General features: G+C 36.6%; 1 protein-coding gene across 11 annotated transcripts in view; it reads right to left on the bottom strand.

The window, feature by feature from the left end:
• ATP13A3 (ATPase 13A3) overlaps positions 1 to 26212 on the bottom strand; it is a 97413-nt gene that overhangs the window by 19481 nt on the left and 51720 nt on the right. For all 11 annotated transcript variants that reach the window (XM_015444909.4, XM_015444907.4, XM_005545354.5 and 8 more), the window contains 18 exons: positions 26097 to 26212; positions 25189 to 25377; positions 22658 to 22719; positions 19229 to 19379; positions 16673 to 16789; positions 15394 to 15411; positions 15149 to 15302; positions 14933 to 15053; positions 11678 to 11802; positions 9951 to 10126; positions 9340 to 9462; positions 9176 to 9255; positions 8188 to 8230; positions 7987 to 8096; positions 7597 to 7693; positions 6765 to 6837; positions 5025 to 5202; positions 3263 to 3450 (listed from right to left, as the gene is read on the bottom strand). The exon at positions 26097 to 26212 is cut by the window's right edge and continues 42 nt beyond it. In XM_015444909.4, the coding sequence (XP_015300395.1) occupies positions 3263 to 3450; positions 5025 to 5202; positions 6765 to 6837; positions 7597 to 7693; positions 7987 to 8096; positions 8188 to 8230; positions 9176 to 9255; positions 9340 to 9462; positions 9951 to 10126; positions 11678 to 11802; positions 14933 to 15053; positions 15149 to 15302; positions 15394 to 15411; positions 16673 to 16789; positions 19229 to 19379; positions 22658 to 22719; positions 25189 to 25377; positions 26097 to 26212 (2121 nt within the window). The remainder of the gene's footprint in view (positions 1 to 3262; positions 3451 to 5024; positions 5203 to 6764; positions 6838 to 7596; positions 7694 to 7986; positions 8097 to 8187; positions 8231 to 9175; positions 9256 to 9339; positions 9463 to 9950; positions 10127 to 11677; positions 11803 to 14932; positions 15054 to 15148; positions 15303 to 15393; positions 15412 to 16672; positions 16790 to 19228; positions 19380 to 22657; positions 22720 to 25188; positions 25378 to 26096) is intronic.

Below are 26212 nucleotides of genomic sequence, written 5' to 3'. Positions count from 1 at the left end.
CCACCTCTAAAAATCTGCCAAGATTTCCATGTGAAAGAGAAAATAAGTAACTGAATCTATCTTTGTTTAGCCTGGAGGAAAAAAAAAAAGGCACTATTCCAAAAAGACACTAAGTGACAGGGGAGAAGGATGGCTGGTAGACATATAATCATACCAAATTTTAAAATCAATAAGGATTTCAACCAAGAATAGAAGAATTAGGTATTCACTTTAGAGAGGTATGAATTTCTTGTAGACTATGCTCTCAGCTCCTAGATTCTCCTAGCATTATAAGCAATGGCTTAGTAATTATACTAAAGTGTAAAATAAACATTCTTCACCAGAAGACAGATATCAAAACAAATTGTGTGTCACTGGTGATTGCAGGCCAGGGATTTAGATTGTTTTAGATTGACTCTTCCACAAAGCTATGTGAATCTGAACAAGTCATTTACAGTCAAATTATTTTATCTATAAAATGGGGATATAAGGATTCTGTAGGAAATAGTAGATTTTTAAGTATTCAAAGTACATAGCAACATTAAATTGAAGTTATTATGAAATATTTTTCAGCTTGTGGCAACATATGATGTGCTGTTCATGATCCCAGATCCCACCGAGGGACTATGGCATCAAAATAAGGTACCAGAAAGGATTTCCTTCATATTCTCCTTAGTGACTCTGAAATAAGGTAGACACACATACAATATTCATCCCTAATATATAACTCTTTGTTCCTTCCCCAAACAATAACTAGAACTAACCTACAGCCACAAATCTTAAGCCTTTTTATCCCTATCGCTCTCCCTTATCCAGTTATGTCTATAAAAGGTCACCTTATTCTGTAGGGCCTCTAGGTATCTGAACTGCTTCAACCAATTTAGGCATGCTAGATGAATAGGAAAAAGATACACAAGCCCTGAATAGGAAAGATACTGGCAATTCAGTAGTAATGCCTTCATAGACAGACAAAGGGATTAGGTAGCACAAGCAATAAACTTGTGCTGATCCAACAAGAAACTGCATTAAAAATTGAAGCCAAATCCAAGAAATCATGTCTAAAGGAGAGTGTTAAGAATTAAGTGCATATCACGACCCTTGAAATGAAAGCAGCTGAATGAGAAAACGTTAACTGTGAAGCTCAAGTTGAAAATAGGGAACCAAACAGACTGAAGTTAAGTTTAATTTAGATTGAAAGTGAACCAGTACAAGCAAGGAAAAAACTCAAAAGAGAGTTCCTTAAATGCCTAAGGATGAGATTAATTCTTAAAAATATAATTTCAAAATACATTTAATACATTACACACCATTTATAGAGAGCAACAACTGGCAGGTCCTAGCAAAGGACTCTGCATGGACTCCCGTGACAAACAGACAAGACGTGAAAACTAGCAGAACGTCTGCATCAACTGTACTGCTCCTTTTGTGCTTTTCAGAAGGCATGTTTTATAACAGAAAGTGCTTCTGTTTACCCACTGAGAGAAGTACACAAGCTGATTATAGGAAAGGCAATCAAGTTTTATGCTTGTATTTCTGCTAAATATAATAATACATTTTTAAATCATCCAGTGGCCAACAACAGTGTTCTTTATTCTAGTAAATTGGAAATTAAACAAGAATACAAAATTTCTTAACCCTTTTTAAAAAAGTTTTCCAAACATATAGAAGATGCATTTTTAGAAACAGGCAACTAATATTCTGCCTTTCTCTTTTTTAATTGTAACAGTGTGGATAGGGTAGATCTCTAAAATTAACTTTCTTGATATAGCTGTCTTGCTTGCAAACCAGTCTGAATACCAGTTTTCTTCAAATAAAAAAAAAAAAAAAGCAATGTTTTTTCATAGATGTTTTTAGCTACCCTTAAATGTGTTCAATATTTCCTTGAAATTTAAAAATGTTGAACTAAAAATAGAACGTATACCAATGTTAATGATTAAATTCACCTTATAATAAGTTATCGGTAGTAAAAAATCCTTTTAGAAATACCATGGCAAATCTTCTATGGAAGGTTTTTCATCCCATAGCATGGTTCTAATACAGTTCTTAGTAACATAGTTATTAGTATGGTTATACAGCAATATATAACTAATAAATAATAACAGTTATTTTTTAAATAGTTATTTTTTACAGTTCTTAGTAACAGTCATTAGTATAGTTATATAGCAATATATAACTAATAAATAAGTAATAATATAGTAATTTTTAAAATAAGAAACATAAGTTCCAAAAAGGGGGCAAATAAAGGAAAAATTACCAGTAAGATCAGATTTTAATCTTACCTGTCCAAAATATAAAGTAATAAAACTTGCCCTACAAACCAACAGGGTAGAAGTGACAAATAAGATAACGTATGAGAAAATGCCTTATAAATGCTAATATGAGAGACAGAGACGCTAACAGTTGTGACTCCTATGATATACCGATACCTGTGACCTGGCATCTTGCCAACTAGAACACTGCCACCTCGTCATAACTACAGCAAAAGAATAATTGCTATTCGCTCCAAGATACTGCAGAAGTCTAAAAGTTGTTCCATATATTAGTGTATTCTTAATTTTTTTAATTGGCAATTTATATGTAGTAACTGATTTTTTCCATAAACTCTAATTTTGATCAATCAAAATGGTATATTCTACTGCCATAGACAAGTCCACAAGGGCACAGGCCCCCCTTCACCCTGTGCTGAATGGCCCTTTCTTCAATAGCATGCAAAGATACTAGAAATGAAGAATCCCAGAGGTGAACACAGGCCATACCAGTGTCGGAAATGAAGAAGATGGCCGATGCTGTGCAGACTGCCCCGGGGGAAAGTGTAATACCTACTGTTCCAACTGAGGAACCTCTGTCTCTGCTTCCAATCCTAACTCCCTCCGCAATGGGTTGAGGAACCTCTGTCTCTGCTTCCAATCCTAATTCCCTCCACAATGGGTTGAGGAACCTCTGTCTCTGCTTCCAATCCTAACTCCCTCCGCAATGGGTTGAGGAACCTCTGTCTCTGCTTCCAATCCTAACTCCCTCCGCAATGGGGTGCAGAAACAAAAGCTGCAGCCAGAGGCAGTAGGATGTGAAAAACAACAGTGTTTAACACTGGTGACTTTAATTTTAAATTTAGGGTGGCAACTACCAATGAAAGTAAAACAAAAGAGTAAACATCTAAATCACTAAGTTCATTCCATCTGTGAAGATCTGGTTTACTGTGGAAAAGACAGTTATAATTATTCTCTTCTACATTAGTTTTAAAGGGGCAAGGCAGGGTGGAAATCACAATAAATGCCAAACTTACAATTTTTGTAGCAAGGTTGCCTGAAGGGTTTTCCTTTTGAAAAGGCAATTGCCACTATGAGGTACTGAAAACTGGAAATAAAAAACACTGTGGTATTTTCATAATTTTGTATATTATGTTCATCAAGTTCGGTTTCATTGTCTAAGTGTGAAGAATTCCAAAGCAGGCTTCCGGTTGCATTACAAGCACTAGAACACATGCAAAAAATGCTTGCATTAGTAAACAGAATACTCATTTCCCAAAAGAAACCAATCTTACCTTAATTGCCCTGAATCACTATCATAACAAACAGAAATACGATGATATTTATAGCAAAAGGTCCAACAATATCAAAATAAGATATATAAAACAGGTACAAAGAGTATGAAGGGTCTTCTCTTCAGTCAGACATCTCAATCACTTAAAAAATTAGAATCAAGTAAGAAATATTTAATAAGCCCCCTCAGTTTTTTAATTTTGGCAGGAATTTTAGCAGAGTAAAAGCAGACAGAAAATGGGCTTGACCCAAGCTCTATCACTTTTCAGGGCGAACTGAGGAAATAGTATTTACTCTCTGAGCCTACCTCCTCGCTGGTCAATGTTGGTACCTACATCACAAGTTGACATGGGGACTAGCAGGATGACTTGTGCAAATGCCTAGCAAGCCCCCAGTGCTTGATGGCCCTCAGTATTCTCCAGCTGTGGCTCTCTCTCATTTCTACTTTCAGGTAGGCAGGACCATGAGGCACACAAACAACTAATTATGAGAAGTCCCCAACGATCATTACTGAAGCATTAACTATAAACGCAAGTAAGTGCTCACAAAATGTGATTAACATTAACAGATGATGCTGCAAGTGAACTACGGAAAGATTCTCAAGAAAATTCCACCTCTTTTCTTTTTTTCATGTGCAGTGTTTTTATGCACACATAAAAAATGTAACGTTAAATCTCTTAAAATCTTCTAAAATGTTTAAAGATAATACCCTTCAATCAAGCAAACTAGAAATAAATGTTTACACCTGAAAATTTAATTCTACAAAATTAACACATTTAATTAAAATGATGTTATAATTTGTGATCTACAGAGCACTCTACACTCTACAAATAGCAAATGCACCTAATTTATTTTTCCCCATAAGTTTCAAAATGCCATTTCCTAAACTGGGGGAAGAGAGATTAGAAGTACAAAACACTCTGGGTTTAGAAGAGGCCCCAGAGATTAATTCCAACTTTCTTATTTTACAGATAAGTAAGGCTCAATAGCAAATTAAGAAACTGATCTAAGATCCCCATCTTGGTAGTGATTATTAGGTTTTTGCCTGAACATCTTCCCAAAGACAGGAGTGACCGTGATATACAGGCAAATACAGGCCAAATTATGCAAGTGTTTAAAGCAGTCGGCATGCAAACTTTGTCTCAAAAAACCATCTCTTGGCTCACTGCAACCTCTGCCTCCCAGGTTCAAGTGATTCTCCTGCTTCAAGTCTCCCAAGTTGCTGGGATTACAGACAGGCACCACCATGCCCGGCTAATATTTTTGTATTTTTAGTAGAGACGGGGTTTTGTCATGTTAACCAGGCTGGTCTTGAACTCCTGGTCTCAACTGATCGAACTCCTGGTCTCAAGTGATCTACCTGCCTTGGCCTCCCCAAAGTACTGGGACTACAGGTGTGAGCCACCGCACCTGGCACAAACTTTTATATAAACTTCTAAACTCATTTTTATACCACACATGTTGCACATATTTTATATAGATTTTTACACAGATTGACCAACTTACTCTGATTTTGGATGCCACACTTCATACCAAGGTTGCTGCTTGACCCAAAAAAACCCCAAAGATTGAAATCCAATGCAGATGATAATCTGAGACAAAACGGAGAAGAGAAGGGCCCCAGATATAAGACCCGAAGGTGGTCTTTGTGCCACAAGTTCCTTCCAGGCAGGATTTAAACTCACTATATTGAAAAGAAAAAGAGGAAAGGTTTGTATCTACATTCATCTGTCACTACATAAGGCATAACTAGATTCATTTAGGAACTTTAAAAATTTGTTTTTGCCTAGCAATTCTTTAATATAAAAAATCTCCAAAAACCAAGTCACATATCGTACACATTTAGATAATCTGTAAAAGTAAACAGTGTAGGCTTTTTAAAAAATGCCTCAGGAATAATTTTTACATTTCTATTGAAATTCAACAGTAATATTAACAAATAAAAGTAAAACTAGGCCAGGCATGGTGACTCATGCTTGTAATCCCAGCAATTTGGGAGGCCATAGTGGGAGGATCACTTGAGCCCAGGAGTTTGAGACTAGCATGGGCAACATAGTGAAACCCCATTTCTACAAAATAAATAAATAAATAAATAATTTTAAATTAAAAAAATAGTAAAACTAAATATAAACACAATAACTACAAAGTTGATCATCTCATATATTTAAGAGATCATTATTTTCTGAATCTTTAATTGCAAAACTAGTTAAAATAATACATACTTCTTCCTCTTACGATATTAACAATGTTTGAAGAAATATAAACATAGGAGAAACAGTTTTTAACAAGGCTTTCATTACTTATTCAGGTGGTATACAACACAAGTTTTCCACTATAAAGTTTCTATTTTTCAGCTGGGCACAGTGGCTCACGCCTGTAATCCTAGCCATTTGGTAGGCCGAGGTGGGCGGATCACTTGAGGTCAGGAGTTAGAGACTGGCCTGGCCAACATGGTGAAACCCCGATTCTACTAAAAATATAAAAATTAGCCGGGCATGGTGGTGTGCACCTGTAATCCCAGCTACTCAGGAGGCTGAGGCAGGAGAATTGCTGGGACTCGGGAGGCGGAGGTTGCAGTGAGCCGAGATCGTGCCACTGCACTCCAGCCTGGGTGACAGAGCCAGACTCTGTCTCAAAAAAAAAAAAAAAAAGAAATTTCTATTTTTCCCTTTGTAACTAGCACCTTGTGAAAAGATACGCTGTAATCCTGCTCCCTATCAAACTTTCACTAGTTTTATCACCTACTAAAGATAAGTGGTTCTCAACCAGAGGATTTTGCACCCCAAGGGAATATCTGGCAATGTCTGAAGATATATTTTGTTCTAATCTAGGAGACTACGGGAAAATAGGCATAAAGGACATTGTTGAGACAAATGACAAAACCTGAATATGGGTTTTGGACCAGATAATATTATATCAATGTTAAATTTCCTGATCTTCACAACTGTATTTAGTTATATAAAATAATGGTTTTGCTTTTAGAAAATATACACTAAAATTGTCAGAGGCAAAAGAGCATACTGACTCAAAACTTATTTTCAAATATTTCAGGGAAAAAAAACAATAGAGACAGAACAATAAAAAATGGGGCAAGATATAAACAACTGGTAATAAAATAATATATTTACAAGGAATCTGGAGAGGTGTGAGCTATGTTACAATTGTTGATGTAAATTTACAAAAATTTAATAAGTCACATCAGAATTTCATACACTTTAAAAATTAATAGCAAAGCAAAATACTCACTTGTAAATACCACTACCAAAATGATTGCCAGATCAATGAAGAGAAACTGGAAGTCTCCTAGGTTACTTAAGATCTATAGAAGTAATTTTAAAAACATTATTAGGTTTTTGGAATTATTTTTATAGTGTCCCCAGGTTTTATTAATAGTTTGGATTTTCCCAATAATGACAACTTAAAAATGACACTTGGACCTGCTTAAAAATTGAAATATATGTGTCTCTGAAATTAACTATAATATACATTTACAAATATTTGATTTAGTATATTAGTATAAAAGGCATCTCCTTAAAATTCGTTCAATAGGCCGGGCACCGTGACTCACACCTGTAATAACAGCACTTTGGGAGGCCAAGGCCGGCACATCACGAGGTCAAGAGACGAGATCATCCTGGCCAACATGGTTTTTTGGCGAAAAGAAAACACTAACATTTACTCAAAATATTCAACGTTGTAAATTAGTATCCTCATCTAATACCATCCCTTCTGATATTTTCTACAAATGGTAAAATGGGATAGTGTCACCATGAGTCTTTAGGATGTCAGAACACTTTGATTATAAAATCTGACAGGGTACCTGTGGCCATTGCTGTTTATACTTTTTCTCCAAATGCAAACCATTCCCCAAATTCAACAAACCACTGTTGAAACATCTTTTCTCATTTTAACTTTTTCAATCTGCTACTCAAACTACAGTAAATTGAAGGTAAATTTATAGGTACTACTCCACATAAACAATTACTAATGGATGCACTCAAAATCAAACATATATACTCAACATCTTAATTTACTGTGCACATCAAGTGTTACCTCTGCACACAAGGTTAATACTCACAGAATACAGGAGAGTCACACTGAAGTACTGGATAATGCTGTACAATGCCATAAATTTAAACACACAGAAGGAAGTTATTAAAGCAGCACGGCCTTCCCTGTGAAAAGAAATCAAACACTGGCATATGAATAAAAGCATTTTAAACTCCTTTTCCAAACCACAACTTTATCTTGACACATGAACATCAACATTCAATGGCTACAACAAAGTGCTTATATCCACCAAAAGAACTAAACTAAATGAGTAGAAATCAATCTGTTACTAATAAGTTATAGCTCAAATGTGCTAATCTGCTAATATTAAACAAATTCACATTACTTTTTGTAATTTTCTCTTCTGTATTATTAGAGCAAGAGAAAAAGGGATGAGAAAAATTTTAATTTGTACTACCTGATAAGGTTTGGCACACAGGAAATACTAGGAGTTTTAGAGGTAAAGGGAGATGCCACTGAAGCTTCGAGCTCTGATAAGGAAATGCCTCCGTGTGCCCTCTTCAAAGCCTAATAATTTTAAGACAACTGGTTAAGTTTTGTGAATATGATTTAGGCTACAGTAAGAACTACAAAAGTAAATCACAAAAACTATACTTACGCCACAATCATTTGCGCCATCACCACACATCCCAACAAAATAACTAAGAAACAAAACAATGTGAAGATTTTAATTAATTTCTTAAACTACAAAACATTTACCTTATTAAGATTTTTTTATTACAGTATTATAAAGAGCTAACACACCAGGATTCCCCCAGTGGAACTACTGAATCTTTTTACTATAATGGACACAGGTGTGCTGCTTTGCAAACAGCACCAGACCGCAAGTGAAATGAGCTGGGTTATTGTCCTATTTCTGTCACATTATTGGCAAATCATTTTGGTGTCTCAATTTCCTCATCTTTAGAGCAAAGTGCTTGTGCCTACAGTCTTTAGTATGGCTACTTTTAAAGTTATCAGTAAAAATTTATCCCTTAATAACCTGAAACGTAACTGTTTACTAAAATGATTAGCCACTTCTATCAAGAGAGAACACCCAAAAGAATGAAGTCATAGGTAGCACCTGGAGAAAAACTGTGGCTATAGTACTTTAGCTAAATAAAAAGCATATGAGACTTTTTTTTTTTTTTTTGAGACGGAGTCTTGCTCTGTGCCCCAGGCTGGAGTGCAGTGGCGCCATCTCGGCTCACTGCAAGCTCCGCTCCCCCGGGTTCACGCCATTCTCCTACCTCAGCCTCCCGAGTAGCTGGGACTACAGGCGCCCACCACCTCGCCCGGCTAATTTTCTTGTATTTTTAGTAGAGACGGGGTTTCACCGTGTTAGCCATGATGGTCTCGATCTCCTGACCTCGTGATCCGCCCGTCTCGGCCTCCCAAAGTGCTGGGATTACAGGCTTGAGCCACCGCGCCCGGCCGCATATGAGACTTTTTAAAGAGGCACTTAAAGTTCTCGTCTACCTTACAGATCACAATTATATAAATATGAAATATTAGTATAAGAAACATATATAAAAATTATTTTTCTGATGCTGAAATGAAACCATAATTCATAAAAAACCAAAAACAAAAAAGACACCAATACTTACTCAACATTTTGCAATGCTTCTATCAACTGTGTCTTCTGATCAGGTGCCATACGAGCAAACACGGTGCCATGCAACATCAACTGGAAAAAAAATCAAATAAATTTCTTAAAAATATTGTTCACGATGTAGTCATGTGAACACATACATACACCCAAATTACTTACCTTAGGAACAAGGTCTTGAAAATGCTCCAGTATCACTGAAAATGATTTTCCATTCATTGCAAAATGATAACGAGTCATTTGAAGATCCTCTAAGCTATCATGGACCAATTTAACTGGAGTAGCCTGCGTATGAGACATTGGGAACAATATTTAGGCAGCCAAACCAAGTAAAACAATTCTATTTTAAACATATTTGTTCTAAAACTGAATTCTTTCATTTGATATGTTCCACAACACACTGAAAGCCTGACTTTTATTCAAAGTAAAAAGAAACTCAATTAAATATCAGTTTCAATTTGAAACGATGCATGAACTGAGTATGATGGACCACCTGCATCATTTACCACTAGTTATTTGAAGAATATGATAAACATCTGGAATTCTTACACTTTAAAACTATGCTTCTCATCTCAGCTAAATATCAAAATTTGAACATTGAGATTCCTGGGTCTGCCCCAGTCCTAATGAAATATAATCTCTGAAAAAATAGCCCAGACTTCTGTTTTCATTTAGTTTTTGCTTTACTGTGTTTTAACGCACCACTTTTTTTTTTTTCCCAGACTAAATTTAAACCAACAAACTTTAAAAGGGACAATCAAGTTTGACCTTACCTCTGAGGCAATTGCTGATGGATGACTGCACTGTGTGAGGGAGTCTGCATAATGCCAATTTATTTTGGCAACTTTCCCATCCTTTGGAGGTAATGCTTCTGCAATAATCACTTTATCCTGAGGTAGAATCATTCCACAGTCTCTGGCCACAGAGACAGCAGTCAACATATTGTCACCTAATTTTCAAAGTATTTTAAATGCATTAAAATTAAAATGGAAACGTGAACGTATCAAACAAGTACTTGCTGAGAATCTACTACAGTCTCCACGACTGGGCTGGCGGAATAACGATAATGTATGGTTCTTCCCCTTAGAGTTTAAAAATCACAAAATTGGAGCGTACTTATCAAAAGAAGCCTCAAATAATGCAAGCATGTATATGCTAAAGACAACATCTCATCCACAATTTTTAAAGCCAAATACAATTCTCAGTCTTTTCCAGTCATGCACTATTTGTATCTACACAATACCTGGCACAGTGCTACACACAGAGCAGGTGGCTCAATAAGTATTTACCGAAATAACTTTGTAGTGACTAGTGGTCTGTGCAAGAACACCAGCACTATGCCATAGGAAAGATGAATTACAAAAGCAAGATTATACAAAACAAAAAGTTAACAAAGGTAATAAGAACAGATGTAAATGAGAAACAAGAGAGACAACTTCTCAGTCATAAGAACAGAAGAGCAGCAAGGACAGGATCTTAAAGGAGAAGCAGGCAAAGGTTTGTGGATCCCACTGCTACCAAGAGCAAGATATTTCTTTCCTCAATTTCCACACATTATTTCCAAGAATATTTTCCTATGACTTTTGGTATACAAAGCCATATTCTGGCAAGGGAAAAAAATTTTTAAAACAAATAAATAGAAGAGGACGAGGAATGGGTGAAAAGTGCCTTGACAGAGAAGACACAAGAACTAAGAATTGCTGGGATGTTAACAGACTTAGTTATCTTGAGTTATACGGTAAAATTATGTTATTAGATAGATCCCAAGAGTCTAAAACACAAAAATGTATACAGACTTTCTCCATACTAGTCTTACTGAACACGTAAGTGCCATTAAGTATCTTAAATCTGATTATCTGCTAAGGAAAAAAACAAAAACCAGCTACCACAATTTTACACAGCTAAGGAGTAACAGTTATCTAATATTATTAACAGTAGAGTAACATCAGGAGAATCCCTTAGATGTACTAGAAAAAAACCAAAAAACAAAAAGCAGGCCACTTCACTAGAGTTCAAACTAGGGTAATAAACAATATCTCACATATAAAAATTTCATGCTATCAAATATCTATTAATCATTTTCTATGTACTTGACAGTTCTAAAAATTGCAAAGGACCCCAACATGAGTAAAACATAATCCTAACCCTCAAGAATCTTATATTCTAGTAGAGAAAACAAATCTACAAATAACACAAGGTATAATAAGTGCTATAAGAAATACATGAATAAACAGAGAAAACAAAAAGGAGTCAAGTTTAAATTTTTACAATGTACTTTTACTATTCTACTATATTTTCTATAAATAGGATTTGGTAGACCTCAAAAAGAATACGACGAAGTTATCTCGCACTTGGGAAAATATTCAGAGCTAAAAGAGAACTTAGGTTGAAACCACTAAAGAATACATAATATTATTTTATAACTGATTATCCCTCAATATTATGTAACTTCAAATCTGTCACACTCCATTTTGTTCTGTGTTCTTTGATAAAGTCTAACCTGTGACCATGACGGTGCGAATGTTGGCTTTATGCAAATCTTCAAGTACTGCAGGGGTTTCTTGCTTTAATTTGTTCTGCATTATAATTAATCCCATAAAATCCATGTTGTTCTCAATTGCATCTCTGCAGAAAAAGAAGTTTTAACACATAATGGTTTAGTCAAATGAGTAAGCAACTTATGTACACAAACTTAAAATATCTAAGCAATTAAAAATGTCTGTAAGTTATAACAGTTTAAAATATCTATAAATTAAAACATTTTATATGCTGAATAAACCACGTGTTCAGGAGTTCAATATCTCAATATAATAATCATTTGGAAATGTACGTCACTGTACACTAAACAATTCTAGTACTAAGGAATACTCATCTTGTATATTATCCAAAAATGTATAAGCATAAATATATTCTTTACTGCCCTCTACAACATATCCTAATTTAAATGTTCAGTGAAAAAGAAAAAACTGTGCCACAAGCACATTCAATAGTTTTTGTGGATTCATTATCAAGTCTGAGATCAATTCTATAAAACAATTACTGATCCTGAAAATGTGACACAAGAACCATTAGCAATCCAACAATGAGATCTACTTGGGACTCAGAGATAGGTCTTTGAAAATATTACTAATATAGTTATCAAGATGCTATTCTTTAAATAACTGAGTATCAAGAATGCACCGGGCACTATGCTAGTCACTGGGAGGTTAAAGACAAAAAGGGATGATCTCTACTCACAAGAAACTTGGGTGGGGAAACAGAAATGCAACCAAAGAGATGCACACAAAAATAGTATGTGCTTTAGCACTATAAATAATAGTGACGTTCTTAAGAAATCTCAGGTCAGGCATGGTAGCCCATGCCTGTAATCCCAGTACTTTGGGAGGCTGAAATAGGAGGACTGCTTGAACCCAGGAGTTTGAGGACAGCCTGGGCAGCATAGTGAGACCCCATCTCTACAAAAAATGAAAAAACAATTAGCTGGGCATGGTGGCCTGTGCCTGCAGTCCCACTACGAGGAAGGGCTTGAGGAGCGAGGGTCATTTAAGGCCCAGGTGGTCAAGTCTGCAGTGAGACGGGTTTGTTCCACTGCACTCTAGCCTGAGCAACAGAGAGAGAGCCTATCTCAAAAGAAACAAACAAAAAAGGAAAACAAACAAAAAACACCTCAACTGACCTAAATTATATCATAGAAATTTTTTTCTCAATGGGGAAAGAGGAGGGTCTGAGGTCAAAGACTAGAATTTCAGACTTGGAATAACCAAACGATTTTTCTAACAAAATTCCAATAAAAGTTGCTTGAAGTATGTATCTATGAAATCTAAAATCTTTGAGTCACCTAATTTCTAACAATGGGTGGTAAAGACATTAGAGAATAGTTGAGAAAATTAATATAAATGAAACTGCTAGTGGTAACAGCAGGAAAAAGCCTTGAAACCTGAAACTGTATTTTAAAATGCAAAGCTGTATCAATGTGAAGACACTGTGTCAAAAGCACTAAGCCGTTTTCCTTCAGGCACTAGTTTCTGGCTTCAGCTCGTCTTCCAACTCTCTCATATCGTATGAATGATACAGGTCATGGAAATCTGACCCTCTAGTTAGTGAACAGTCCAATATTCAAGATATAAAGGCTTAAGCTATAAGGGAAATGCTAAAACCCATTCCTACAAGGTAGGATGGAAACACAGAGGTCTCAGTGGAAGGGTAAAGAAGAAAGGGAGTAGAGAAAGAGAGGAAAGTTAACAAGGAGGGACAGAGTATCCTCAGCACAAGAAACAGTCTATCCGATGGCATGGAAGGATGTCTCAAGATGACATGCTCAAGAACTATAGGCGGCTGGACGCAGTGGCTCACACCTGTAATCCCAGCACTTTGGGAGGCCAAGGCGGGCAGATCACGAGGTCAGGAGTTCAAGACCAGCCTGGCCAACATAGTGAAACCCCGTCTCCACCTAAAATACAAAAATTAGCCAGGCATGGTGGTGTGCACCTGTAGTTCCAGCTACTCAGGAGGCTCAGGAAGGAGAATCACTTGAACCCAGGAGGCGGAGGTTGTGGTGAACTGACATCGTGCCACTACACTCCAGCCTGGGTAACAGAGCGAGATTTCATCTCAAAAGAAAAAAAAAAAACTGTAAGCAATTCAATAATTAGTGTTTATGGGGGAAAATGGCAAAGGCATCCATTTTCTTATCCCCTAGCACCCTTGCTAGTGTGAAGCTATAAACTAAGAAGAGACTAACGTGTCCTTAGTAGGAATTAGGATATAATATTGTATACATTTGTGGTTCCCGACATGCATATGTATCACATAATTTGGGTAGAGGTGTTTCTTTTTTTTTTTAAACTCATGCTTAGACCATCTCCCCCAAATAGGCAACTTAGCAGGACAGCCAAGTGACAGTCCTTTCTGCTTACAAAAAACTAGGTACATCATGAAGTATTCCTAAACAAAAATGTTATCCTCAAAGGTAGGTCTGTATCAGTTACAGTCAAAGTGACAATACTTGAATATGACACTGTCATTTGATGGGGGGAATGGAGAGCACTGGGGATTAGGAAAGAAGTGGAGTAGAAGGAGCTTGGTCACTATGACTCATTATATTCTGACTGAATTAGTAGTTAGATCTAACCCCTGGGCAAAAGTGAGAAGATCAATTGGAGAAAATAAACTTCTATAAAATTACATTTACTGTTCTTGGAATGTGCCTGACACACAGTGGGTACACAATAATTAACAAATTGAAAATAGTTTCAAAGAGCTTTAAGAAAAAAACATATGATGTTACAATAACATAAGGAAACATAGGTCAACAGTCAATACTGAATGATCATTTAAGGCCAGGAGTTCGAGGCCAGCCTGGCCAACATGGTAAAAACCCCGTCTCTATTAAAAATAAAAAAATTAGTCAGGTGTGGTGGCACAGGCCTATAATCCCAGCTACTTGGGAGGATGAGGCACAAGAATTGCTTGAACCTGGGAGGCAGAGGTTGCAGTGACCTGAGACTGCGCCACTACACTGTAGCCTGGGTACAGGGTGAGACTGTCTCTCAAAAAAAAAAAAAAAAAAAACCAGAATGAAAGGAAATCAGGCAGTGGGGAAAATGTACTTTTACTTCACTCACCTAAAACAATATTGTATTAGATATCTTTTCATACATTCAACAAATACTCAATTACATGCAAATTACTGTGCATGAATGATATAAACATAAATGATGATGACTGGGAAACTAGGAAAGTCATTCAACCTCACCTGCTAATATTCTGTACTTTATGCCATGTCAGTTTTGACTCTAATTTTCTGTGTGCAAGAGCAATCACACGGAAGCCCTGTTTAGTGAAGTCTTCCAAAACGTTTTGAAAATCTACAGGAACTTTTTAAAAGAAAGAGTAAATGTCATTGTTAGAGTTGCTAATACAAGTTTACACAAATACCAGAATTTTAGCCAGAGCATAGATATTTCCTTACCTGTTTCAGGTTTACAAAGACTGGCAATGACCTCGGGTGCTCCTTTCATATAGGCATCCATTTTCTTATCCCCTAGCACCCTTGCAACCACACTCATACGTTGCAAAGCAGAAGAAAATGGAAACTGGCGAACAATTCCTATCTCATAAATAGCCTATATAATTTCAAAAGATGCACAAGCACTTATTATTCTTAAAAAATCAAAACAAATATACTTAGGTAACAAGTAAACATTCTTCACTTACTGGAAGTTCAAACAGCTCCTAAAAACGAAACAAAACAAGAAGAAATAGTACAGATTAACTCTATTAACATACTGAAGTTAGAAAAAATTTACTAAGCATCCACAAAACATTATTTGGAAAAGAAACAAGCAACTGTTTTTCAAAGTCAGGATTCAAGATTCCTTCTATACTACTTCCCATTTTTAAAAAGTATGTTCTTAAATATTTTCAAATGTTCTGCTATCCTGAAAATATTAACATTCGAGTACTAAAATAAACAAGTGTACATACCAAAAAACAAAAAATAAAAATTAAAAAAATAATAAACTGGCCAGGCACAGTGGCTCATGCCTGTAATCCCAGCACCTCGGGAGGCCAAGGTGGGTGGATCATTTGAGGGCAGGAGTTTGAGACGAGACTTATCAACATGATTAAACCCTGTCTTTACTAAAAATACAAAAATTAGCTGGGTGCGGTGGCGGGTGCCTGTAATCCCAGCTACTCAGGAGGCTGAGGTGGGAGAATCGCTTGAACCCAGGAGGTGGAGGTTGCAGTGAGCTGAGATCTCACCACTGCACTCCAGCCGGGGTGATAGAGCGAGACTCTGTCTCAAAAAATACTAATAAACTCTGGAAAGAACAAATATAAACAGGAAGGAAAATGAATTACCCAGAATCCTGCCAACCAGTTAAACAAATAAGATAAAGTGGTGTTTATTAGAATCTTGGTAAATTTCTTGGATATGTAATAGTTATACACGTAAAAAAATTTTCAGGTAACTTAAAAAACAATAATAAACTAAGGGGAATATATTTGAAAATTCACTGAAAGTAAAGCCTTTCATACATACATTTTATTAAATTCTAGGAATACAGATGCAATTTAAGAGGATTAACCACCAGCTGTATAAATCACAAGGCACTAAGCTGCTCAGTAAATAGGAAGGAAAAGTGATAGGACTGCAAATTAAATCTCAACATAGAGGTGTAGTTTCTGAGAAACGCAGTTAAAATATTCCTATCTCTGCATAAGAGTTAAATAAGGGACTTGTGACTTCCTCTTCTAGCAACATTTTAAAATGAGAATTAAATGTAAGTAAGCAGGCTGGGGGCGGTGGCTCACATCTGTAATCCCAGCACCTGGGGAGGTCAAGGTGGGGGGATCACTTGAGCCCAGGAGTTTGAGACCAGCTTGGGCAACAGAGCAAGACCTTGTCTCTATAAAAAATAAAAATTTAAAAATTTAAAAATAAATATAAGTAACCACCAACAGTTTTATTGAGCTTTAAGTGATTTCTCACCATTTCTTGGTTTCCTGCAGGGGTAGATTCAGGAAGCAGTTGTTTGGGAGGACGAACCACTGTGGGCATAATTCGATTATGAAGTGCTGTTTCTTCTTCAGTTGCTTCTTCCAGAATCTGAAAAAAAAAAAAAAAACCCAACCATTCAAGCACTGCTTCATAAAATTGAATTCATGGTTCCATTTTTAAAGGGAACATTATGGCCATTTTCAATAATTAAAAAAAAATCTATGTCCAAGGAACAAATGAGCACTACTGGATCACTAACATAAGTAAAAGAAAATGTGAACAAAGATGTTGAGTTAGATAGCTAGCAACCCATGGGAGAAGGGTTGCTTCATTCAGGGTTAGAAGCAGAATAAAGAAACAGAAACTTATCTCGCTTCACTCTTACAACTTGTTGGGTTTAGAAACTAGCTCTGCAAAAGACAAAAGGTCTTGCAGTCCCCAGAATTTTCAGTCTCATCCAGTGATTCCTTTCTGCTACCAAGAAAGGATTCAAAAGTACACAGAGCTCAGATATGGTTAGCAGAACCGCTGGGTCAAAAACGGGCTTAACGTACAAAGATACGAGTTTAGAGTTTTTCAGCTTGAATACTTCTAGTTAAGCTACTACTTTGAAGAACCTTTTTTTGGTGAAAAACGTTCAAAGAAAAACCTATATTAAACACACACTATAACTAGTGGGATCAATAAATGAAAAAATGATAGGGAACTGTGAAAAATTAGTCAATTTTGGACAATTCTAAGGCACTTTTTTTGTCTCTTAACATCTCTAAAATTGGGATGCATCTTGTATCATATGACATCAATCACATCAAGTCACAGTTGTGACTAGCTATGTGAAACCATTTCATTGATAAGTAAGCTCTGGTAGGATCAAGCATCAAAGCAACTCAAGGCCAATGAAATATGCCATTATACAAATCTTCTCAATCACTTTCTTTGAAGATCCACCAATACTGAACACTAAATCTACTGAAAATCTATTCAGTTGGAGAAAAGTTTAGAGAAGAAAGATAAATCAGCCCATTTTTGTTACTCTCTCTACAAATGAAGTGAGGCCTCCTTTTTGGAATTAAATGTCAAGAGTGTTTACCGTGGACTTTCAGTAGTTGGCAGATGGAGCACTTATCCAGTCACCCTCTCCCTCCCTCCCTTTCAAAATGTGGGGAGGGAGGGAGGGGCGTGAGGAGGTAGGGAAGAGGGAGGCAGGATCCGGTCAATGTAAACAGAAAACAAACCTGCAGGAAGGGATTTCAAATATGGAAACAAAGGGCAAACTGAAACTTATGGATGGATACAAAGGGGAACGAAACAGTAGACCAGAAAAAACACAAGATACCAGGTGAGGCAGGAACATTTATCAGCCAGAATAGCTGAGCTAAAGAAAGCCAAACAAAAAACTAGGGAGTCCTCCTCCAGAGACATAAACTGAATGTCTGACAGGAGCAAAGGCTTCTCACATGAGGGTGAGGATTCCAGAGGACAAAGCCCCACATGTGCCAGCGTGGTGAGAATGGGTGAGGAAAGCCCCACATGTGCCAGCGTGGTGAGAATGGGTGAGGAAAGCCCCACATGTGCCAGCGTGGTGAGAATGGGTGAGGAAAGCCCCACATGTGCCAGCGTGGTGAGAATGGGTGAGGAAAGCATCGGAAAGGCTAACTCTGAAACTAATCCTTTGAAACTTTAAGAACCCCTGTCGATAAGACCCCACTAGACACACAGCAAGCACCATCCCCCACCCCCCAACAAGCCTTCCCGATCAGAGAGACACTTCTCAGAAACACTAACATACATATGGGCAAGGGTAAAAGTATAAGTAGCTCACTGCAGCTATGCAGAATTACCAAGTCAGATCTTCCTTTTTATAGTAAAAAAGTGCCATCCAGATGTACAACAAAAACCAAAAGCATGAAGGAGAGACACCAAGCATGGGGTGGGGGCCAGAGGAGACCGTAACCCCAGAGAAAATAAATAAATAAATAAGAAGCCAGAACGGAACTCTAAAAATGAACTGTCTTTGTATTTATAAAAGAAGAACTGAATGCTGTAAAATGGTAACAACCAGAGAACATAAGCAGGCACTCAGAAATTAAAAGCACCAATGGCAAAAATAGAAGGAAGTTATAAACAAACACACACATGTGCATGTGTGTGGACACAGTAAACAAAAGACAGGTAAAAAAGAACAATGAAGACAGGACTTTATACTCCTTCGCCTGTGGCCAAGAAGTTGTGTCAGTTAAGATCATCTTACTGGCTCTGCTCCACCGCTCCAAGATGCTGGCCCCTGGTTTATCTCAAACACAAAGCAGGGGCCTCAGCTGGTCAACCTCTATTAAAGGAGTACTAAATGGGTTAACGAAAAGTTACTTTTGCACGATTTTAAAAATATTTCTCTAGTGATATAGCTTTAGAAATTACATGGTTCCTTTTAGGGTACAAGATAGACTGTCATTAAAACAAAAAGCAGAAATAATCCTTCCATGAGGTAATTTAATTTTTAATTATTATTTTCCTAAAGTTATTTGTATTTTAAAATATTTGACTTACCCATCCAATGGCCTCAAACATTTTCAAATCAAGTGGATCACCAGAAAGCACTCCTTCAATTTTTGTAAGTGAATGACAAGTAGCCAAACAAGCAACAAACTGGGATTTTACCAACATCTCATTGCACACATTTTCTTCTGGTGAAAGAAATCTAAGCAGAAGATACACTGAATTAGTTCCATAAATCCTAAGATTCAAGATAATATTCTAATAGGGCTTTTCTGCTTTTGTAATTTAAAAAATATATATATTTTAAATCCCAAACTGAGCTTCTAAGAAAGAGAAACTGCCAAGTGCCAGATATAGTGGGAAAAGAAAACCAGAGGGGTAACGAACTTGAGCTGATGCTATGGCTGCTGAGGGGATGAAGGCAGGAGGCCATCTCAGTAAACTAAGAACTTGGGATTTAATACCCACAAAAGGACAGGAAACCAAGTTTGGCCCCATGCAAAGTGGGAAGCTGGTACTGAAAGGATCCCTCCGACTCAGGAAAGTCAGTACTCTTGAAGAGCTACATACTCTTGGGAAAAGGGCTGACGAGAAAAAATTCACCCACAGACCTAAAGGCATTAATTATGAATAAGCTTGTCTATTTCCTCACCCAAAGTCCAAGAAAATAGCTAGTATCTGCATAATATTTACTATGAACCAGGCATTATTCTAAGAACTTTAAATTTATTGACCCATTATCCTCACACTATACAAAGGTGTTTTATTACCCCCATTATAGATGAGAAAACTGAAGCAGGGTGTTTAAGTGACTTGTCCCAGGTTACACAGCCCATAAGTAGCACAGCAAGGACTGAAACACAGGAGGTCAGTTAAAGCCTGTATGACACCGTTGATTACCACTGGGGCTCTTAGCCAAGCAAAGTCAGAACTTCTCCAGAGGGGAGCTCAAAGAAAAATTCTGTTAAGAATGAGTCCATAATTTAAAGATGTGCTAGCAAGCAATTCACCAAGAGCGTCAACAGACATAACAAAGACAGAATTAGAATCCTAATAAATTTGGCCAGGCGCAGTGGCTGATGCCTGTCATCCCAGCGTTTTGGGAGGCTGAGGCAGGAGGATCATTTGAGGCCAGGAGTTCAAAACCAGTCTGGGAAATGTATCGAGACACCCATCCCTATTTTTAAAATAAAAAAAATAAAGAATCCCATAAGTTTAAGATAACAGAATGGCAAATCTGAAAGAATGCAAAAAGGGCATTTTAAAATTAGACTTAGAAAAAGAATAAGATACTGTAAATGCGAGAGTGGGGGTGGGAGCAGACTTGGAAAGAACCAAGTAAACTGTCTCGTCCAACACATGGTTAGGATTCCCAGAAGGAGAGAAAACAAAACACAAGGAAAAGGTCATAATGCCAGTAAAAAAGGCCTGAAAATTTTCCAGAATTTATGAAAAACATGAATGTGTGAAATCAAGAAGCTTCATGAATCCTGTACACACAAATTAAAAGATCATGGTGAATCTGCAGAAATTAAGGGTGAAGAAATATTCTTCAAGCAACCAGAGAGAAAAAAGATTACTAAAGAGACTAAGATTTATCAGTACCAATTAACAAAAGGTATTAAGAGAAATGAAATCACACGTTCAAAGTACTGAGAGAACACAAGTGTCAAACCTAGAAATCTGTACAGTTACACGATCACCCAAGAGTGACAGTGGGCTGCTCTGCCTATGGAGGAGCCATTCTTTATTCCTTCACTTTCTTAATAAACTCGCTTTCACTAAAAAAAAAAAAAAAAGAAAAAAAAAGTGACAGTGAAACAAAGCAAATGAATGTAGTTACAGAAGATGGCAATTTATACAAGATGCAATGGTTAAGATATTTGTATACCTAGGTAAATCTAAGCATGCAGAATGTGTAAGACCAAAATCATAATCAGAAAATATTATGCAACAAATACATATAGGAAGGAAGGAGAATAACCAAAAGTATTTTACAGTCCATAGGTTTGTTTTGGGGGACAGGGGGTTGTTTAAAAGGCAGTATTGACACCCATGAACTTTAAGTATAAATATTGATAATGTAAGAACAAGCAGTGTAAGATTAAGATGCATAAACTGAGAAAAGGAGAGAAAAAATGAGAATATGAAAATGTGTATGTAAATTGGGGGAGCAATGGTAGAAATAATTTCAAATATATCTGAATAAATGTGCACATCATGGCACAGAAAGACTGAAAAGTAAACAGGTGACAAAACACATACTAGGCAAACATCAGGCAAAAGAAAGCTGGTATAGAGCTACATAATTATAAGACAAAAGAGAATTGAAGGCAACATGCACTACTAGGGATAAGAAAGGTCGCAATGTGACATACTATTTTCCAAGACATAACAACTCTTGAAATTACATTAGCCAAACAATACTGTCTCTCAAGCTATATAAACCAAAATTTAGCACACTTTTGGGGCGGAGGGAAGACATAAACAAAACTACCGGAGTAAAACTTTTGAGCTTCAAAAAGCAACAGAAACAAAAGTAAAGAGATGAGCCAGAGACTAGTGGGATAATTTTCAATACACAGTATTGAAAAAGATTACTCTCCAGAAAATAAAAAAGACCGCTAACAAATGAATAAGATAGACTTCACATGAGGATATAAACACACAATACACAGAAGAATGCTAAGTGACCCTCCCTCCAAAAATGTGAAAAGATGCTCAATTTTATAAGAAACGAGAAGAATGTAAGTAAAACCACAATGTAATACTCATATCCATCCATCTGGCAAAAATTACAAGTCTGACAATATCAAGTTTGGCAAGAATGTGGAGCAAAAAGATCTTTATCCACTGAAAGAGAAAGTAGAAGTAAGCGGAAGCTGTGCCCATGCTACGGCCCAGCATTTCCATTGACAGGGATCCAGCATACTGAAACTCAGCCACATGCCTTCCAGTTGTATGTTTAAGAACTTTAATTGCAGCACCATTTGTAACAGTGCAGACAAAAAAGAAGAAAAAACAGAATTGTCCCTTAGTAGAAGGTCAGACAAGGTTTAATCATACAATGGAATAAGACAGAGCAGTTAAAATTGATAAACTAGATCTGCACATATCAATGTGGATAAATCCTGAAAACAACGTTTAGAGAGGGGAAAAAAGCAGCAAAACATATGTACAGTATATCATTCATGGATACTTATTTATAGATTTATACTTAGAAAAAATATAAAATACGCAAAAATAATTTCAGAATTGCAGTAAGAATTGGGGAAGGGATAGAGTGGGACTTTGGCAATTTCTACAATATTTTAATCTTTTAAAGGAAGAGATCTGAAGCAAATATGGCAACATGTCCACAGTTTAATCCTGGTGTGGGTACACAGTTGTCTGTTACATTACTTCCTTTATGTTTGAATGTTGCATATGATACAATATTAAAAATAAACTAATAAACTATCAAGTCTAACTAATATTTACCGTGCATTTTCCACTCGTTGAATCCCCCAAAGATCTAAACCATCTTCAGTTAGAGTTCCAGTCTAAAAAACAAAAAAGTACACATGCACACAGTATGGATGATGCCTCAAAAAAACCCAAAACAGAAAAATAAAAAACCACCACACAGCATTAGAAACTATGCTACACATAACATGATGGAGTTCTACAGAGTTAAAAAAAGAAACAGGTGAGATCCCTGATAGAGAATGGCTTCCAGGACATATGGCTAAAGTGGGAAAGGGGGTGCAAACAATGCTCACAAGTCTTCTACGTAAGGGGAGAGAGGGGTACATATTTATGTGCTTGTACTATCAACAAAAATCAATGGAAGGATGCATCAATTAACCTATCTTATCAATCAATAAAGGATGCCCATAAAGGAAGGAAGGATTACTGTACAGGGAGAGCCAAGAGGAACAGGTTAAAGTCTATCAGGAGGAAGCAATTGGCCAAATCCACAAGGTAAATGACCTGGTTTCTTCAACAAAATAATTGGAGATAAGGGGCAAGTAAAGGCAAATGTTACATGTTAATTGTAAGCAATGCAATCCCTATTTGGATTCTGACTGAAAAATCAATTAGTAAAAATTTGAGATTTGAGGAAATCTCAACTGGATATTAGAAAAACTAAAGAACTGCTAATTCTGTTCAACGTGATAGTGGTATTTTAAATATCTTATCCTCTAGACACATATTGAGGGAGTTATGGTTGAAATAATTTGTCTGATGTTGTCCCCTTCAAAATGAGCAGATAGATAAAATAAGATGGACAATGTGTTGATAACTGATAAAGCTGGGTAATGAGTAAATGAGGGTTTATTATACATGCATCTTTTCTCCACATTTGTCTGTTTAAAAATTTTAGTGAAGTTTCCAAAAAAGACAAGCACAAGTGAAATTTTTTGAACAGATAAATATGAAATAATCATGGCAGTATGTGACATATTTTTTTCTAACAGAGCATGTTTCCCATTTTTTCTGTAATAATGAAATGCACAAAAATCAAACTCGTATCACATCAGTTACCCAGAAAGTTTGATAGAAGATTTTTTTGGTCAAAGTTTAATTCTCAGAAAACTTTAAAGAAAATTCCAGGTCAGGAAAGGAGAAACCTTTCTTTTCTTTTTTTTTTTTTTTGAGACGGAGTCTCGCTCTGTCGCCCAGGCTGGAGTGCAGTGGCGCGATCTCAGCTCACTGCAAGCTCTGCCTCCCGGGTTCACGCCATTCTCCTGCCTCAGCCTCCCGAGTAGCTGGGACTACAGGCGCCTGCCACCTCGCCCGGCTAGTTTTTTGTATTTTTTAGTAGAGATGGGGTTTCACCGTGTTAGCCAGGATGGTCTCAATCTCCTGACCTCGTGATCCGCCCGTCTCGGCCTCTCAAAGTGCTGGGATTACAGGCTTGAGCCACCGCGCCCGGCCGAAAGGAGAAACCTTTCTAAGAGGCAAGATATACTTCACACAGGCACATAATTTGTCATTTTCACATAAAATCAGTGACCTTCATAATTCTGAAACATATTCAATAAAATCGTACAGCAAACACTAAACATACACACTTACAAGCCAATAAAATCATAATAAATATATGTGTATGGAGCCTATTGTGTTAAATAAGAATTACTATCCAAAAAATTAAAGATCACATAATCTTTACTACTACTACTACTAATACTACTGGGCCTAATTCTGGATATAATCAAGTTAACTGCAGCTCTGAGCAAATAAGCAATATCCAAAGTATTAAAAATTGAGAAAATAAGAAATACAGCATGTCCTCAAATACTACTTTTTGTTCGTTTTTTATAACACGATGGGGGCCAGTGGTGGGGAGAGCTGAGGCCCAGCCGCGACCACTATCTACATGGAGTTTGCATGTTCTCTCCCTGTTTACATGGGTTTCACTCCAGGTACTTCGGTTTCCTCCCACATTCAAAGCCATGCAAGTTAAGTGAACCAGCATATTTGAATGGTCCCAGTCTGAGCGAGTGGGAGTACACTCTGCGATACGATGGCATCCTGTCTAGGGCTGATTCCTGCCTTGTTCCACCAGTTGCTGAGATAGGCTCCTACTACCCATGAGCCTAAAATAAAACAACTGGGTAAATAATTACCTTACCTATTTTTAATTCTTTCTTAAATAAATGTATAGCTCATATTTATTTCAATGATTAGTATCACAAGTGTTTTAGATCCTTATTTAGAAGTTTGGTGATTTTCTGTTACCAAAATATGGCATATGAACTGAAATCTCATTTGTATCAAGTAGCCTATGGTAAAACTGGTTTCATTTCATTGAAAGTTGCAGTTTCCAAGAACCTATCAGTAATGTTAAGTGACAACTTATGGTATAGAAATACGATGCATATACCAAGTAAGTTGAGGAAAAGGAAAATTAGAGGAACATGACAGAATGTGTGCAAATTTGTTGACAAAGAAAATAAAAAAACATTGATCTAAATATTTAAATGCTATAAAGTAACCTTTGAAAGTAACTATTAAACTGAACCAACCTTGTCAAAGCAAACAAGATTCAGCTGTCCACAAATATTTATTCTTTGGGGACTGATACAGAAAATACCGATTTTTTTCAGTCTTCTCTGAGCATACACAATACCAGCAGTCATTGCAGCGGGAAGTGCGGGGGGCACAGTGATTGTGATAATATCAAGAGACTCGATAATTATGACCCCAACTTGTACCTACAATTAACACAAAAATAAATGTCAAACCCCCAATATTATTTGCTGATTTAATATGGGTATTTCTTTAGTGAAAATCTGTAAGTCATTTTCAATTGTGAATTTCAATTTTATGTATGTGTGTGTATATATACATATCTATTAACCATTTATAATTTTTTCTTCAGATATTTCTGTAAAATAAAAAAGCTCAATGAATTATAGAATGACAACTACTTTCAAAAGAAACTTATCTCATTTTCATAGCGCTACATACTTCACACATGACATACTTCAAAGCCGGTCAACAAGCTTTATCAGATATTGACTCAGCATGCACACACCTTACTGTGCCAGTCTCCGCTTCTGACAAGCGGCGCCTTCAATTAAATAATCAAAAATCATTTTAACACTGTATATTACATCTCAGAGGTAAAAAAGAGAAAATAAAGCTTTTGGTGAGTATGTGGGGTTTTTTTTTAAAGTCACAAGACCAAGTAAAAGACCATCTAAACCAGAGCCATCCAAAAGAAGTGTCCTTTATAATGGAAATGTTCTATAGCTGGACTTTCTAATATCATAGCTACTAGTCTCACGTCTGTGTTAGCATTAAATTAATTAAAATTAAATTAGTTTAAAATTTCAGTTCCTCATTCTCACTAGCCACATTTCAAATCCTCAATAGCCACATGTGATAAATAATTGAGGTTCAAACCCTATTAAGAGTCCCACATACCTACCTCATTTAAAATGCTATTAATAATAGTATAGATAAATCCAATGCCAGCAACTGCCACAAGACATAGTAGAAACAAGTAGGCATCTCTGTAGAGTTTAAAATCAGTTGGTTTGGGAT

Source organism: Macaca fascicularis, chromosome 2 (genome assembly GCF_037993035.2).
Source record: "Macaca fascicularis isolate 582-1 chromosome 2, T2T-MFA8v1.1".
NCBI lineage: Eukaryota > Metazoa > Chordata > Mammalia > Primates > Cercopithecidae > Macaca > Macaca fascicularis.
Note: the sequence above shows the minus strand (reverse complement) of the source record. Positions and strands in the feature narration are given on the sequence as shown.